Source organism: Neolamprologus brichardi, chromosome 3, assembly GCF_056152115.1.
Source record: "Neolamprologus brichardi isolate AB-2024 chromosome 3, ASM5615211v1, whole genome shotgun sequence".
Lineage (NCBI taxonomy): Eukaryota > Metazoa > Chordata > Actinopteri > Cichliformes > Cichlidae > Neolamprologus > Neolamprologus brichardi.
Genome location: NC_142106.1, coordinates 5,061,716 through 5,078,754, shown reverse-complemented (window position 1 = coordinate 5,078,754; position 17,039 = coordinate 5,061,716). Strand labels below are relative to the sequence as shown.

The window sequence follows — 17,039 nt, the reverse complement described above, 5'->3', positions numbered from 1 at the left end:
CACAAGAAACAGATCTTCCAGATAGGATGTATCTACAATAAAACCTCCCCCAGCACAGAGTGGCTGGAGAGATGGTCAGGATGAAAGGAATGTCTTTGATCCTATAGTTTGAACCAAGACTTTACAAATTTAAGAAACAAAATGACAACATTCAACAATTTGACTTAACAACAGTAATGAGTGAGGGAAAGTGCTACATAAGAACCAGTCCATTACCATATAGGTAATGATAAATGGTCATAATTAAAATATTTCTGACTGAGTCAAAGTTTAATTGAATCATCGAATTGCACCTTGTGAATCAGAATTGAAAATATTACAGACACACACACACACAATGACGACCAGCTTAGTGGCCATATGTCTCATCAGTAAATGGTAAATGGTTTGTATTTGTATAGCACTTTACTTACCCCAAAGCACTTTACACAACAAGCTACATTGTAGCCACAGCTGCCCTGGGGCGCACTGACAGAGGTGAGGCTGCCAGACACAGGTGCCACCGGGCCCTCTGACCACCAGCAGTAGGTGGCAACAGGTGAAGTTGTGCGACCATCCACCAGTGTGTGAATGTGAGAGTGAATGAATAGTGGCATTGTAAAGCGCTTTGGGTGCCTTGAAAAGCGCTATATGAATCCAATCCATTATTATTATTAAGTGTCTTGCCCAAGGACAAAACGGCCGAGGCTGTCGGAGCCAGGGCTCAAACCGGCAACCTTCCTATTACAAGACAAACTGCCAGCTCTTGAGCCACGATTGCCCTGTGTTACAATTGGAAAACTTAACAGACACACTTGCTACCAAAGGCTGCGTTCATCCACTGTCAGACCTGCGACAGTTAACTCTCCAGGTTGCAGGAAAACAGGTTGAATTTTTTATTAGACTCTGGTGCTACTAACATGCTTCAGTGAGAAAACTCAGGGGTAATATATTACAATTGTAAGATGCTTTGTAATGACTGAACAACACAACAGATTTACGATATGAAACAAAATACCTTTTTTTAATCTTACATGCATTTATGTTGTCATCGTGCTGTCCTGTCAACTTGGTGGGTTAAAAATTGACATGTAAACTAGTTGATTTCCATCATGTCATGGAAAGATGATTCGATAACATTTTGATAACAAAAGTGAACAGCATGTTGCAGATGGTTAAATGAGTGGAGACAGACAGACTGCTGAGTTTCCTGTTTCTGATGAACTGATAAAGCTTGTCACGTGCACCTAGATAAACAAATGAACTGTGCGGCTGCTAACAAAATCTTTACACAATTCTCCAGAATTGCGTGACATGTGTGAGTATTTCTGGGCAGCCAGTAAATATGAATGGTGTTTGTGACTCCTAAGTCTGATTTCAGATCATGTAAGGTGCAAAATACTAACCCCAAGTTAGTACACATCCATCAGAGTATGCATTTGTGTGTGAATGCGTAGACAGTTGTTGAGTCTGTGTTTCCACATGCCCCGCTAGTTTAGAGACGTATTCCTCATGAAGAACAAAATCAAGACAGAACATCTTCAACCGGTCTTTAACTCGCTAACGAGGAAAGTTTTGGTCAGAACCAGGCTGTGGAGCATAATGCTTATCACCTGTCTCTAGCCCAAATCCTTCAAAGAGTAGCTGTCCTCGTAGCCTTTTTATTGACAATCTGTTACATCACATCACAGCACCTCCGTCTGTAAAAACCCCCTTGGTTACAAAGACAAGGCACTATGTGTGTGCACCTGTATACATGTGCAAGAACGTGTGTGAGTGTGTGTGTGTGTGTGTGTGTGTCATGGGGGTGCGTTTGTGTGACCTCCTGCTCACCAAAGGTCATAAAAGCAGGAAGCTTACAACACAAGAAACAGATCTTCCAGATAGGATGTATCTACAATAAAACCTCCCCCAGCACAGAGTGGCTGGAGAGATGGTCAGGATGAAAGGAATGTCTTTGATCCTATAGTTTGAACCAAGACTTTACAAATTTAAGAAACAAAATGACAACATTCAACAATTTGACTTAACAACAGTAATGAGTGAGGGAAAGTGCTACATAAGAACCAGTCCATTACCATATAGGTAATGATAAATGGTCATAATTAAAATATTTCTGACTGAGTCAAAGTTTAATTGAATCATCGAATTGCACCTTGTGAATCAGAATTGAATCAGTTGTAGAAATCAGTGACAATAGCCAGCCCTTAGTCTGCTACTATCTTTGTTAAAGCAGCCTCGATGTGAAAACTCTTGCTTGTTTTTCCAAGTGTGAGTATTTATTTAGCATTAAATTGAAACATTTTACAGTAGACAAGGAGGACCCATATGCAGACACAAATGGCAGAGGTGAATTTTTAACAGAAAATTAAAAAAAAAAACAGACTAACAAAAACCTGAACTGGGAAAGCTAAACTTAACTTTCCTAAATACATAGAAAAAACATACAGAAACTTGTAATACAAAAAAACCTGAAAACGGGAACAAGGAACACAGCTGGGACTAATCAGATGTGACGAGGCAGGGAGGAGAACAAAACTGAAAACATTAACAAAGGACACAGGACTATCAAAGTAAAACAGGAAACAGACAAACGTAGAGACAGAGATGACTGAGTGAACATTGAGCGCTTTTGTGAAAGAAGGGAATATGTTAAGATTGAAAATGTTTGATTTCTTTTTGATTTCTTCCACTAAAATAAGCGGTTATAATCATTTTTCATACACACATTGCAATTGTGGTCATAGGAATTGCCACTCAGTCTTCTGAAGGCTAAGCTTCGTTCAGCATGACTGTCTGGGTGATATATTGTAGGAAAATGGCTTAGAGTGCAGAGGGGTAAATGCAAACACACTTACACACATAAATAATAATTAAACTAATCCTGCAGATCCCGAACATAATAGTCTGAACTAACTTTGAATAATTAGAAGGATGGATGAACATATTAGATCATTGAGGCTTTGCAGAGAGGTTTTTTCCTTTTCTGTCCATTACAGAAGAAGCACCAGACCCAACTGCTCTGGCCGAGAAAGGGGGACACAGATGTGAACCTAAAAGAAGCATAGATCCCAGAGAATCACCCATCCCAGAATATTAAGTGTTTAAATTGTAAAAAAGGTCAAAAGCTCGTTAGGCAGAGGTTCTTGGGTGAACACAAAGTAATGAAAAGTAATGGGAGGATTAGCTTTAGTAATAGTTTTTTTAGATTTTATGTTATGTCAATTACCCATTAAAGAGGGACAGAGGGACAATTAAGAGAACTGAAACTGAGTGCTTAGAAACCAGAAGTGCCTTTTAAAGAGGAAACGGGTTAACTTTATAGAGACTGTTTCCAAAGATTGACAAAAAATAATCCAGGACCTTTTACTAGGACAAAGCTAATTATATCTGTTTTTATTTTAAAGTAACTAGTGGCGGAAGTCAGAAGCGGGTTTAAACTATGATGCAAGGTGAAAAGAGGGTGTCAGGAAGTAAGGCAGGACCGTTCACAGCCAGGCGGAGACGCCAGGTGCTGTTGTAATGGTCCATTTATTTTACTTACCTTATTTGTGGTTGACCAAATTAATTATGACGGTTACAGGAGATATGTGCTGCATTTCGCATTCCAAAGAATAGTGCTTCAGATGGTTCTGTAACCAGGACTCGGGGTGGCTTTAAAATTTTCTAAAGTATTACATGAACATTGAAGAACACAATTGGAAGAATGCATCACATTCATGTTGGGGTAATGGAAAAGGGTTTATTTTGTCTATTATGGTTTCTCTCGCTACATTTTAGCAGCTATTGTAAGTTGTGGTTGCTGTATGCCGTATATTAGTGTGTTGACAGTGTGTCTATTAACAAGGCAGTGAACCCAGGGTCAGAGGGGCAGGGGCCATGATGCCGCTGTTGGAGGCAAAATGAGGAGGAAAATACCCTGGACAGGTAAATGAGGTAGTGAGTTAATTAGGTTAACTTAAATTATATGAGTTAAAAAGGGGGGACTGTTAAAGAATAAATATATGTTCTTAGTGCTTATTTTCTGATTATATTATTTTATGTATTTTAATAATAAAGGCGTGTATAAAGGAAGCCCATCTTTGACTCACAAACTAAGTGCTCAACCAGACTAAAAATACAGGAAGTGCAGAGCTGCAGAGGCAATATATTAAGAACCGGAAACCAGACAGAAAAAGCGGAACTAAGTAAGGAAGGAGTTGTTTTTATCAAAACTATGTGTGACGTGTAAAGGACCAAAATAACACCTATATAATACACATTTTTGGTTTCTAATGCTAGAGATCTGCAAAATGGCTTTGGGCTGTGCATGTCTCTCTCTTCTGGAAGATGATTAAATAAAATAATTATAAATATTTTGACTAACTGAGTCGTGTTCTCTCTATTCAGTAAAAGAATGACAAGAACCAGATTTATTACAAAGTAAAACAGGAAACAGACGAACGTAGAGACAGAGATGACCGAGTGAACTTTGAGCACTGAGACAAGAGTTACTTGACATAAACGTGGAACCAAGGTAAGACAAGGGGACAGAAACCTAAGGACTAGAAATAAGAATATAACATAAGCAGAAAACCATAAAGAGAACCAAAAATGATGAATAACAACAATTAAGGAATATAAATTAATCCACAAACACAAAACCATGACAAACGTGGTAACATACCAGTTGTTATATAAACGTGACGATGTATCAATTATCAAATACCAATTTGAGCTTTTGTACAATATAAATGTATACATGCTAGGACTGCAACAATTCATCCAGGACTTTGAATAATTTGATAAAAAAAAATTAAAATGGTCATTTTTGACATATGAAACATTAAAAAAAAAATTTCCTTGCCAGGGAATAAAAACAAGTTGATAAAATGAATTCCATCCTAACAAACTGTACAGTGCCCTTAATCATAAAGACAAACAACAAGCCCAGATCCCATAAACCTTTCCCACTTTTGCAACTCATATCAATGTTGTCTGTACCTAGAACCATGAGTGAGCGTATTTGCTTATGTATCTTTTCACCTCTGTTTTTTTGTTTTCTGTTCCTATTACTCTGCACTGCTTTTTTGCATTTATTTTCTGTTTAAAAACTTGATCTCCCATTGATTTGCATGATGATTTGCATGCTGGCGAAGTAGAAAAAAACTATCTCTTCTTTGGAATATCAAACTTTATTCTATTGCCGATTTATAACTCCTAACTAACTGAAGCTTTTCACTGAACTACCCAATAAACACATCATTACTCTCTTTCTGGCCACAAACATGGAAGCACTTCTGATATAATTTTGTTCATATTTAAGAAAATCGAAACATATTTTACATCTCACTCAACAACTAACAAATCCTGAATATACCTACCCAATTAGGGGTGACTTAGGCCACAAGTGACCCAGGCCGTGAGTTTTGAAACCCCTGCCTCAGAACATAGAATAAACAAAAGAGTTAGTTGCCATTAAATCATTTTTTCTTAAACACCTAATTATATTTATTGTACAAAATATATACAGTGTACATATAGTGTGTTACATAAACAATTTAAATAATACATTAGATAAAAGTATATTAACAGCATTTGCTTGACTACATGAATGTAACAATATTATAATTAACATTCATTAAAACACGTTTTTTACTGTAACTCCACTTTCTACAGAAAGGTCACGCCCTTCACATGTCCTGATTTGACAGTAAAATATATGAAAGGATCAAATAAAGACCTTGTTAAAGTCAGCTTCACTGTAGAGGTGACAAGACACGTTGTTGTAAGTTACCCATCATTATTTATTTATTAATTTAAATTAAACAATTATTTTAAAGACAAGTGTTTTATATAATTATTTCTGATATGCACACTAAACGTTATACTGAGGAACTTATTATACTCAAATCAGAAATCCTAAATGATAAAAATGGGTGATAATAATTCTGGTACAATAATAATCCTGATGACTACATCTGTTATACAGATCCCAAGAATGGAAGAAACCTGTTTACTGCTAATCCTGCTGCTCTCAGGTCAGTGATATTCATATCTTAAAAATTTGAAATATATTTTATAAACATACTGTGACAGACTGATGTTGTTTGCGTAATCAGATTACAATGCAAAGTTTTTAAACAACACAGGGACAGAGAGAAAAAATTTACTTCCTCGTACCACATTACCTGCTTTCATTTCAGATTTAGAACAGTATTATTGTAGTAGAATGCTCCTGTTATATTAACAGTAATAGTAACAACAGTATATTACTGTTTTTATCAACAAGTCAGTGTATTTCTAGTGCCGGTCCTGAGCACAGATACAAGAGAGTTGCATCACAAACAAACCTGAAGAAACCTGACTTCGAATCTTTGCTAAATCAAATATGTGGCTAAGGGTGAAATTTCTATACCAGATTCTTGGTGGCTCAGGTTATTAATTAAACAAAGGAGAATTTGAGGTAGTGTAGACCAAGTGGCAAGGAAGGTGATGAATAGACAGCATCAGCATACTGGTCAAGTTTCTTTTAAGTGTACTTTTTAAAAAAAATAAAAGCTCCTAGTAAAATTCACACTTGCTTTACAGGACACACATGAGTCTCATGAGTTTCTACCACTGAAAAATAGGTTAGACTAAACAATATGATTCTAAACAAAAAACAGGAGTTGAGTTTTTTACGCTGAAATGTTGGTTTGTTTTGGCTCACACTGCAGCTGTTCGTACTGCTTTAAAGCGAAGCATGCTATGCAAGAGCGTAGATTTGGTTTTGGCATTGGTGGGGACGGATGATTCAACCACCGAACTCTGCCCTGTTTCTTTTTTCCCCCACTTTTTGTCTTTGCTTCTTGATAAAAAAAAAAGAGAAATATACTTGCCTACATATGCTATTCTATATGCTTTTAAACCATTTAAAATTGCAATTCATAGTTTTATATGTGAATTATATAATGTTAAGTTACTATTAAACAAATGACTAAGTATTTTATACTTCACTGAAAAAATATGTTGTTGGATTTACTTAATTCAATGGTGGACATTTGTTGCACACAGATGTTTTGCTTTGGCAGCAACTTAAACAATTGAGTTAAATTAACACAATTTATTCATGTTCAATAAACCTGTGCAATTTGTGTTGATAAAATATGACTTAAACATGTTTTGATGAAGTAATTTGAGCTCTTGGAATATTTTAATCCTTCACAATTTTTTCACTTTATCCCAACACCATTCAATAACTTTTACCCAATACTACTTGGTCACTTAAATACTACATGTTATCTTCAAATTACATTTTGCTATTATATTCCAGTATCAAATACACAATTTTCAAATGGAGGCCTTATAACAGATTGTATTGTTCTCTTCCAAGATGGTTGCTGGCATCCACCAGTAACCTTTAAAAACAAAATGTCTAATTTCACTGCATTGACAGTAGGTAAAGAATTAAACTGACATTACTCCTCCACTGAATCTATATAAATCAACAGTTAAATAATGTCAGTTCTTCCATGTTCTCTGGAATCAATCACAGCAAAGAAATTAGACTGTTTCTTTTGAAAAATGTTACAGGACTATACAAAACATTCTATTTAAGGACTCTGACGTCAAGATTCAGTTAAACAACAATTATAATTAAACAATTTGAGGTAATGTTAGTTTCTATTAACATTAAATTAGGTTACTGAATTGGCAAACACCTTCCTATTAACATTACCCATTTTACCCCAATAACTAAAGAAATTAGCACTTGCAGGTCAAAAACTTTATTCAAGAGACTGAAAAATAACATTGATACAGTGACTGTCAAAAATCACAGCACTGATCATACTGTGACATCTTGTTTCAAAACAGCACACTTAGAAATATTCAACGTTCTTTACTTCAACTGAATGAAACTGAAAATACCATTTCACACGACCCATATGGGATATTTAGACTGTATAACTGTTCACGCTACATCTCTTCACTAGTAAAAGAAAGAAAAAATACAATGAGAAATTTAAAAATGCTGCCAAACAGACAAACAAAGAACTTGTACAGAGCAAAAGGAAAAACAAACAACAACAAAAAAAACACGGCTCATCCTCATGGCAGTTGCAGAGTATATAAAAATGAACCCTTCGATCTGTTCCTGGAATTGAGCTTCAAAAATGCAGCAAAACAATTGTGAGATTTAAATGTCCTCTCACCTAGAGCTGATCATGCATGCATAACAGTGAGCTTTCCTTGCAGGAGCAGTTTTGTCTTAGTTGTGAGCTTTTCTTGAGAGCTGAGTTGCATCCAACTCCATTACCACCCTTTGAATCACCTCAAAAGTATAGCAGAGCTGTGATGGGTAACTCATATTGAAGGAATAAAAAAGGTCCAAACAGCATGGCTACTGCAAAGGTCACGTTATCCAGATCTTTGAGAACTACTATACCCTCGATGATGATGCCAACATCAGAAAAGTCATTGCCTGGCGTATCCTCTGGAGACAGATGTTAATTGTGGTTTTCTCAATCTGTGCAGTGGCCTCAGTCAAGTCCTGGTTAAACACAAAACATTTTTTTAAGATTCCTTTTTAAACTCATCTTTTGAATCTACCAGTTCTAATGTTAGAGTAATTTAAACCAATGAAAGCAACATAGTAAATAGCTATAGCCAAAGAGTGGCCAGCCATGCTGCCATTCATGGTCTAACAAAGTTTCTAAGAGAGAGTGAAAAACATAATAATTTTTAAATGCTTTACATTAGTTTTTGTTAGAAAGTCACCGGCCCATCAGAAATCCAGGTTATGTCACTCAGAAGATGTTAGAATTTAGACTTTCAGCCCCACAATTTGGTTAGCTGTTGGTCAGTTGGTCATTTTTTTTTTCAAACAAAAGCTAATGTAAATATTGGTGGGATTTTCCTTTGTTCACTAGAATGACAAATTTAAAGTTTTTTCACACTGATGTGACCCCTAATACAGGGGTGGGGGTGGGGGTGGGGCCTCAAGGGCTGGCAGCCGAGTTCACTACCAGGCCTCATGTGAACTTCAAATAGAGGACTACTGGTCCTAACCAGTCCAATGAGGATCAAGTGGATAACTAAATGCATTTTTAAATGTTGCAAAGCCACAATCTACTCATAAAACACTGCACCAAGATGTTGCAATTGTCTTTCACATAGATGCGGAGCACTTTGATGAGGGACTCCCTTTGAGCATTAATGTCATCCTAAAGTATTATAACAAAGAAAACAGAGATTTGTGAACTTTTCAGTAGCACAGAAGAAAATGATCCCAGACAAAAACTCTTGACTTTTTAAACCAGTCAACATGCAACACCAGCATCTACAAAGCAATATCAAAAATTCCTGTTTGACATCAACTTTATGGATATATAGTTTCCAGAACATATATTTTTTTAAAAAGATACATTTTTCTCAGTGGGCCAGTAAATGCATGATGAAAATTATGGCATCCTTTCAGTGGAATCCGTACTCAAAGGTAATAGTTGACTGTTTCAATGGATGCAGCATAAAATTCTTTTACTGACCTAATGCAATACATATACACTTTGTAGTTAAAGAATTTTAAAGTTCTTACTGTCATCATGGCAGCTACATCCTTTAGCTTTGTGCCCTGTTCCCCCGATCACTTTGCAAACACTTTCAGCAGACTGTCAGAGAGAAACTCCGTCAGAAACCTTGACTGTAAAGGCATGTTTGGGATGCACTGGAATGCTGTATTTTATCTGAAATGACATAAAATTATTTTTGAAATAACAGCAGGCACTGTGCTTGGTTAATCAGTAATGTTTTGTTGAATAAAAACTGTGTTTCCAGATCTTATGGGATTAAAAAAATCCAAAGATGTTTGTTTCTGATTTGCAACCCAACAACCCACAAGTTACAACCTAATTTTAGTTCAAATGTGCATTAATGTGAGTCCAGTAATCACCTTTCTGACAATACATACAGGTATAAGTTAAACCTATGGCAGATTTTGGATTTCTCAGTTGTATTAATAGGGTGGTCTATTTGTGTATGCATGCACCTAATAATTATACAAAACCTATTATAATTAAGTTACAGAAACCTTAAGCGAAAATAGAATATACTTTCTTACCATAACACCTTGAACCCACAATCCATCAGCTGACTCCTGGTGAAATGCAGAATAGAGGTCGTCTCTCAATGTGCAGCAAAAAAAAACAGAAACAAAAGGACAGCAGGTGAGGGCAGGAGGGGTAGGGATGTAAGCTAGCATAATGCCGCTAATGATATTAGCTAAAGCTGTTCAATGTCCAAAATCTCACTAACACCACGGTGCAGTAAATACACAATGTAACTGAAGAGTCAGTTGGCAAATCTATTCACACAGAAAACCAAATTATGTTATGAGTGCCTCATAATTAGGTTTAATGTGATATTACGGCTCTTGTGCCAAAGACATTCAAATGAAAAATGTTGTCAATTCTTTGACAACAGATAAAACAGCAAATAAGCTAACGGGTCTTTTTTAGCATGTTACATGGCGACACTCTAGACGTTTAACTACATTTGGCTGAAATATGGTTAATATTAATTCAAAAAATCAAGACATACCAAAAACGTAGAGTTGGCTGCTCGACTTGACTGAGATGGATGCCTTTTTTGAACCACAATCCAAAGCCCGCGAGATGAAATCACGCGTGGTTTCACGAGATTTAATGTTGCTATCTTATTGACTTACTTCACCTGAACATGATATGAACAATTTAATACACCCTTTCTGCATATCATGTAGTTTTTACACTATATGGTTACATTTATCTTTAAAACATGAGGCAATTGTGTTAAATACATGCAAGATGCTTACATAAATCCAAGAGATGGCCAGTGCCTTTTTTTCAGTGTTTAGTTTACTTCAGCCATATTCCATATAAATCAGATATCATACAAAAATAAAAAATAGCTTCAAATAGAGTCATGACAATAAAAGAATATGACTTTAAGGACTTAACAACATTGCTTCAGTTATACTACACCAACATCTCTGATACATTAGTACTAAGGGAACACTGAATGATCTGGTGGGTTTTGTCCATAAAACTAAGATCTAATCTAAGATTACCACAAAGTAACAGATCTCTCAGCTAAATTATGCAACATTTTAGGCACTATTGCCCCGATCAAATCAGTGAGCTGGGATGTTTTACTCTAAACATGAACTACTGTTACAGCAACAGACATGGACTACTGGTGTCCCACACAAAAAAACACATGCCTGCTCCTCTCATTAACTGAGATAAACTGCTTGCATATTTGTTTTACATCTATACTGTCCAGTCTCTCCTTGTGGACATGGCAACACGTTATTCATGGTTACATACAATTTTAGACTGATGTGGGCCAAAGCCTAAAACGATGTGCTGGGAGTTTGCTGTTCTCCCCGGTTCAGATATTTGAAGTCTGCACAGCTACATTCTCGCCTGAAAAATCTTAAAAGTTTATTTTGCAACCCAGAAAGAGTAATAAGAGGGGCACTGACATTCGGGATTGTCCGAGAAAAAACGGGAGGGTTGGTATGTATTGCCTTGCATAGCCTGTAACATTATTATGATGAACTGATTTTATGAGTGAACTTGACTTTAAGTGACTTACAGGTTTCTTTGAAAAATACTTTCTTATATCCGGGTTCTTCCTTTTTGCTGCCATCCTCTCCTCCTCGCAGGTCCTCGCAGCGCAGGCTTGCTGCTGCTAAAACTAAACAGAGCTCCCTGAAAGGCACAGCCAATCACATTGGCCATATTTGTCACATGATATAGGACTCCAGTAGAGAACGTAATTTAACTCTTTCTGCACCGCTGGGTGTTGACAGATCGTTTTGTTTTTCTTTACTCGAAGAGATCAAATTATTGGTGGGGACAATTCAATAATCGCTGGATATTGGTAGGGACATGTCCCTTCCGTCCATGCCAAATCAACGCCCTTGATGCTATGTATATGACACCAAGGGTGTTCACCCTCTTCAGTTCTAATGGAGACAGTTGCCTCTGCCATGTTTTCATATGTTTCTTCTTTCTTGGGCCGCTCTGCCCGTACTGTTAAAAGAGTTACAAGAAACTCCAGTGGCGGCATCGTGCATTATTAGTAGTATTATCTAATGTGTGAACTTAATTTTTTTTTAAAAAGTAAGAAGTCGAATATTGCCAAATATAGCGGAGTAAAAGTTGTGTTTCTTATTCACAAATGTACTCAAGTACAAAGTATGGTGCAATAAAGGTACTTTTAGAAGTAAATTTTTTCAAAAACTTTCTCAAGTAAATGTAACTCGTTACTACCCACCTCTGGACTAACGCTACCACAAACAAACCCAGGATAGTATGTAAAGTAAAGTTACATCAGCAATGTCTAAATTAAAGCATTATTATGCGCAGAATATTATTGAAACTTATTGAAATTATTGAAACCCAGCCCTACTACTCACCTCTGTCTATCTGCCTGCAATTTGAAATGTAGGCCAACAGGAATATCTGTACCACAATCAATCAGAGAGGTCCCACCCGTGTGTTTTTTGTTGGCCACACGGAGACTTTCAGAGTTGCAGAGACTTATTTCTTACTCGAACAGCTTGGACTTTTTTTTAGTCGCACCACTGAGAAATTAAGTTGCATTTGCGACCAAATTGGTTGCACTTTAGAGTCCTGATTAGGCTAAATAAAATTCAGTTTTGAAAAGCTTTTATTCAAGTTTCATTTCAGATTCAATCTGAGCAATTCAAATTTAAGTTATTCAAATTCAGTTTCTGATGGCACAACGTTCTGCCCATACATTATGACCAACTGTAAAATAACAAGGAACAATATGGTTATGGGAAAAGTGGTAAATGAGTTCACGCCAAACCACTTTGTCACAGAGGAGAATAGGGAAAAAGGGCTTTTTTCAACTTATTGAGAAACAAAGCTTAAACTGAAACAGGCAGTTTTACAGCTGATCAAAATTTTAGGACCACATTTGCCATTTTTAAGTGGTCTAAAATTTTTCATAGGGACTGTAACAAATATGCAAGCCAGGCACTGGTTTAACTCAGTGGGATGAGCAGGTGACCATATGTTGTATGGCTGAGAGCATCTGGCTCAGTTTGAGTTTTGCCGCATGTCTTCCCCTCTCTCTCTCTCCCTCTGGTTTCCTGTCAGTCTTCAATGTACCTATCTAACAAAACCAGAAAAAGGCCAAAAAGGCAACTTTTGAATCACTCCCACTCCCTTCTTCTCTTCTGGCTCTTGGTGAAGGCGGTCACACTTTTCTCCTCTTCCTTCCCTTATCTTCCCTGCTTAGCGTCTTGTGTCCTTGTCTAGTCTTGTCTATTTTCTTGCTCTTTCTTACTCTTTCCCTGGAACACTCTCTCACAGTCTGTTCTCTAAAACCTAAAAGAGGAATTATGGATTTGATCAACTGGTCGTTGAATGCAATTGCCTGGGCTCGGGTGAGCCTGAGTGTCCTGGAGGTACTCTCCCTACCGGATACACGATAGACCGGTGGCATAACTGGAGGGACGTGCCTGGCGGGACTGTCGATCGAGGACGTCGAAGACATCTACCTGTTTGGAACCATGATAACAGGATTCTTGCTGATCGGAGCTGGCTTGGCCCTGGCTTATCGAAGATTAAAGAAAGTGGAATTGGCTGATCAAAACCCCACAATGCTGCCCACTGTGATTGACATGATGGGACAAGTCGTGAGTTCTCAAGATGGGTTCATTGAACGCAGCACGGATAAGATCTTGGAGAAGCTTGAGGCTGCCGTGAACACTCAGAATAAGACCGCTGAGTGAAAATTGGATGACATCTTGAAGAAGCTCACAGTGGTCGTGAGTTCTCAGAATCTGCTCTTTGAGCGCAAGATTGATAGCATCATGGAGAAACTCACGGCTCTCAAACGGGAGATTGAGAGACCAGTGTTGGACTGCTAAAGTTTGCACTAAAGTAAAAACCACCATCATTTAACGCGGCTACCACTTCGGCGCCAGCTGTGGTCTCAAGGCTGGAGCTGAACAAAAACACCCTGATAACAGACTGTGCATTGACTGTTTCTTCCTATCCTAGGCAAGGCCACCTGGGTTGGCTGGAAAACTGTTTACTTAGCCTGGCAGGGTGAAGGACACTGTCTCAGCTGAATTCTGGACACACACACACATACATATGCAGATACCTCTCCCCGGATCCAACGCCTCCTGCCATGCTTACCTCCCCATCGATGGAGACAGCGGCTCAGCTGGAGGCGCGAAGAATCGCAGCATCTTCAACCACTGTGCCCAACATCTTCACTGACATCTGGATATGTTGCACTATATTAGTTGTACATGGTTGTATTGTAGTATTGTGTGTTAGCCTCAGAAGTAAAGACATTGTGTTATTATGTAGAAGTACAGATACCTGTGTTAAAAAATTAAATGCACTCACAGAAAGTAAAAAGCAGCTGTTTGGAGGAAATGCTAGCTTTTTTTGTACTGAACCTTGTGCTGTATTAGTATAGTATTAAAATAATGTCAGTACATGGGAATACAAACTGCATTTCAATCTAAATCTGATTAATGTTCTCGGCTTGAAGAATTTTATCTAGAACACACACAGAGAAAAATAAATAAAATTAAAACTATAGTTCTATTTTGTGTTGCCTTAAATATTTGTGACATATATTTAAACACAATCTGTAAGTTTTTGCCTCTTTCATTTCTTTGTATGAGAAAAGTGTGGGTGATAGAAGAAAGTCCAACAGATGTGTCTATATGTTATCCTTCACTCTATTTAGACTCAAATAAGTTTGATGTTGGAAGGCGCGCAGTGATGTGAAATACAAACTTCCCCCAAAATGGTTTGAAACAGGAAATGTGTTAAAAATGTTAAACCTTTCTTTTATTTTTCTCAGGAGGACTTTCCACTTTTCCTCCCCACTCCAGAGAATACCACTTTGTGAACCAGACAATGATCTGGACTGAAGCTCAGAGTTACTGCAGAGAACACTTCACTGACTTGGTCACCATCTACAACAGCGACATCAACCAGCTGCTTCTCTCAATTTCACCAAGGATCAATGCTTTGGCTTGGTTAGGGCTCTATGATGATCGTTACAGCTGGAAGTGGTCCATGGAGGGAAAACTTTTTTATGTTGGCAGTACACATGAATTTTTGATCTGGGCTAACAGCCAACCAGACTGTGTAAAAGCAAAGGAATACTGTGTGGCTCTTCAGGGACAAACACAGATGGATGATAGACCCTGTGGAGATTCTTACCCTTTCCTGTGTTACAATGGTAGGAAAAAAGTTTTGTTGCCCTTGTTATCCCCACAATTTTATGAGAATCATAATGTGTGTTTCAAAATTAATCCTATTTTCAATCTTTCACAGCCAAAAATACAAGTTACATCTTAGTGAAGGAGAACCAAACCTGGTCAGCGGCTCAGTCGTACTGCAGGACATACCACACAGACCTGACCAGTATAAGAAGCAAAGAGGAGAAATCCAACATCACGCTCACTTTGAATGGATCAGGGGTTCAGTATGTGTGGATTGGCCTCTACAGGGATCCCTGGGCCCCCTGGTCTGACAACACAACCTCCACATTCACTAACTGGGAGCCTTCTGAGCCTAATAATCTGAATTCAGTTGAGTGCTGTGGAGATTTAAATTTAATCTCAGGGAAATGGTATGACACCATCTGTGGCAACAGACTCAGTTTTTTCTGTTTCACAGGTGAGGTCCAGAATGCAAACACTGTAAGATCCTGTCATCATGTAAAACACTAATGTTTGTGTTTTTATATGTGGTTCATTTTTAGCAGTGACAAAGCAAACAGTGGTGAAAATGACGCTTCAAACAGAGGCAGACATGCACAGCACCGAGATCCAGCAGCAGGTTTCACAGCAGGTCAGCAGTTCAGTCACAAACACAAACTTGACACAAGTTCAAACTATGCTTCATGTTTTTCATCATCTGCACATTTTGTCCAGCTGTCAGGCCTCATGCTGTCAAAAGGACTGACAGACTTCAGGATTCGTTGGAGGAAAGTCCAGAGTTACCGTGACGACCAGTCAAAGAAGCAGGATGGGGACGGTGACTGCAAAACTGAAGTCTGACTGGACTGAACCACTTCATGTGTGAAGTTAATAACATGCTGTGCTGAGCTGTCTCATCCTTTAAATCTTTCAATATTTCAGAGTGTAAAGTTCCACCAACAGCTCATTTGTTCAGCTGCAGTTGTAGTTTGGTAGAAAGTCTTTAATCAGAGGTCCACTCACTAGTTTTCCTGATAGGCTCTAGTCTCTTGTTTTGTTTTCCAGCATCACTTTTAACACTTTAGACACTGTCCTTCTGTGGACGTCACTGCACAGGCTTTGTCCGTGTGCAGTTTATTAGGATCCATAGTTTTGTTTCATTCTGACGCCAACCTCTACTGACTTACACAAATGGTAAAGAGGAAAGTGAGGAGAGCCAGAGATCTCCTTGAGGAGGTCATGGTGGACAAGAAAACATTGTACTGTTTATGTCCTGTTTCTACTTCTACTGTTTAATAACTGTAACAGCCATAAATGGGACCTGTTGAGAGAGGATAACAAATATTCTCAAAGTGCATTTTCATTCATGTTAAAAATGGCCGCCATGTTTTTTTGCTCAATCAGGAGATCCAAACAAACACACCACATTCCACACTGGTGGTAGTCTTGAAGGTGGGCTTTGGTCTGATATCTCACATTTTTCTTTTGCACTTCTCTAGACATATATATATATGATGAGCCTTCTGCAGGCAAAACTCCTGTTACCGTGGCAACCCCCTCTTTTCCTCCAGTCAGCCCTCCAGCCCTCCTATGACATTGCAGTGAGGGACCCCTTCCTGTGAAGGGGTCCCTCACTGCAATGTCTGCCAGCATCAGTGTACAACAAGTGACAAAATACAAATATGTGATGCTAATTATAAGATATTAGCCTTATCCCAACAGACCATACTGTTCCCAAACTCGTATTATCTCGTAATATTGTTGCAGAGTCATAACTCTAGTAATTCAAGGTGGTGGGTAAAGTTTTTGCTAGTGCTGCCAAGAGTTATTGTTGTGATTTTAGGTTTTTAGT

At 38.0% G+C, this 17,039-nt stretch overlaps 1 protein-coding gene across 1 annotated transcript; it reads left to right on the top strand.

Moving 5' to 3' along the window:
• The first annotated feature begins 5,884 nt into the window (after window positions 1-5,884).
• Window positions 5,885-16,048, top strand: LOC148103230 (putative C-type lectin domain family 20 member A). The gene is made up of 5 exons (XM_087831456.1): window positions 5,885-5,999; window positions 14,842-15,225; window positions 15,321-15,665; window positions 15,751-15,839; window positions 15,923-16,048. Exons 1-5 carry the CDS (start codon window positions 5,885-5,887, stop codon window positions 16,046-16,048), a joined length of 1,059 nt encoding a protein of 352 aa, XP_087687582.1.
• The last annotated feature ends 991 nt before the right edge of the window (window positions 16,049-17,039 follow it).

Bases quoted from the DNA above. Each gene is read 5' to 3' on its own strand.
- LOC148103230 (XM_087831456.1), top strand. From the start codon at position 5,885: ATGATAAAAATGGGTGATAATAATTCTGGTACAATAATAATCCTGATG. The intron at 15,226-15,320 runs GTAGGAAAAAAG...AATCTTTCACAG, and splicing joins CCCTTTCCTGTGTTACAATG to CCAAAAATACAAGTTACATC. The intron at 15,840-15,922 runs GTCAGCAGTTCA...CATTTTGTCCAG, and splicing joins AGCAGCAGGTTTCACAGCAG to CTGTCAGGCCTCATGCTGTC.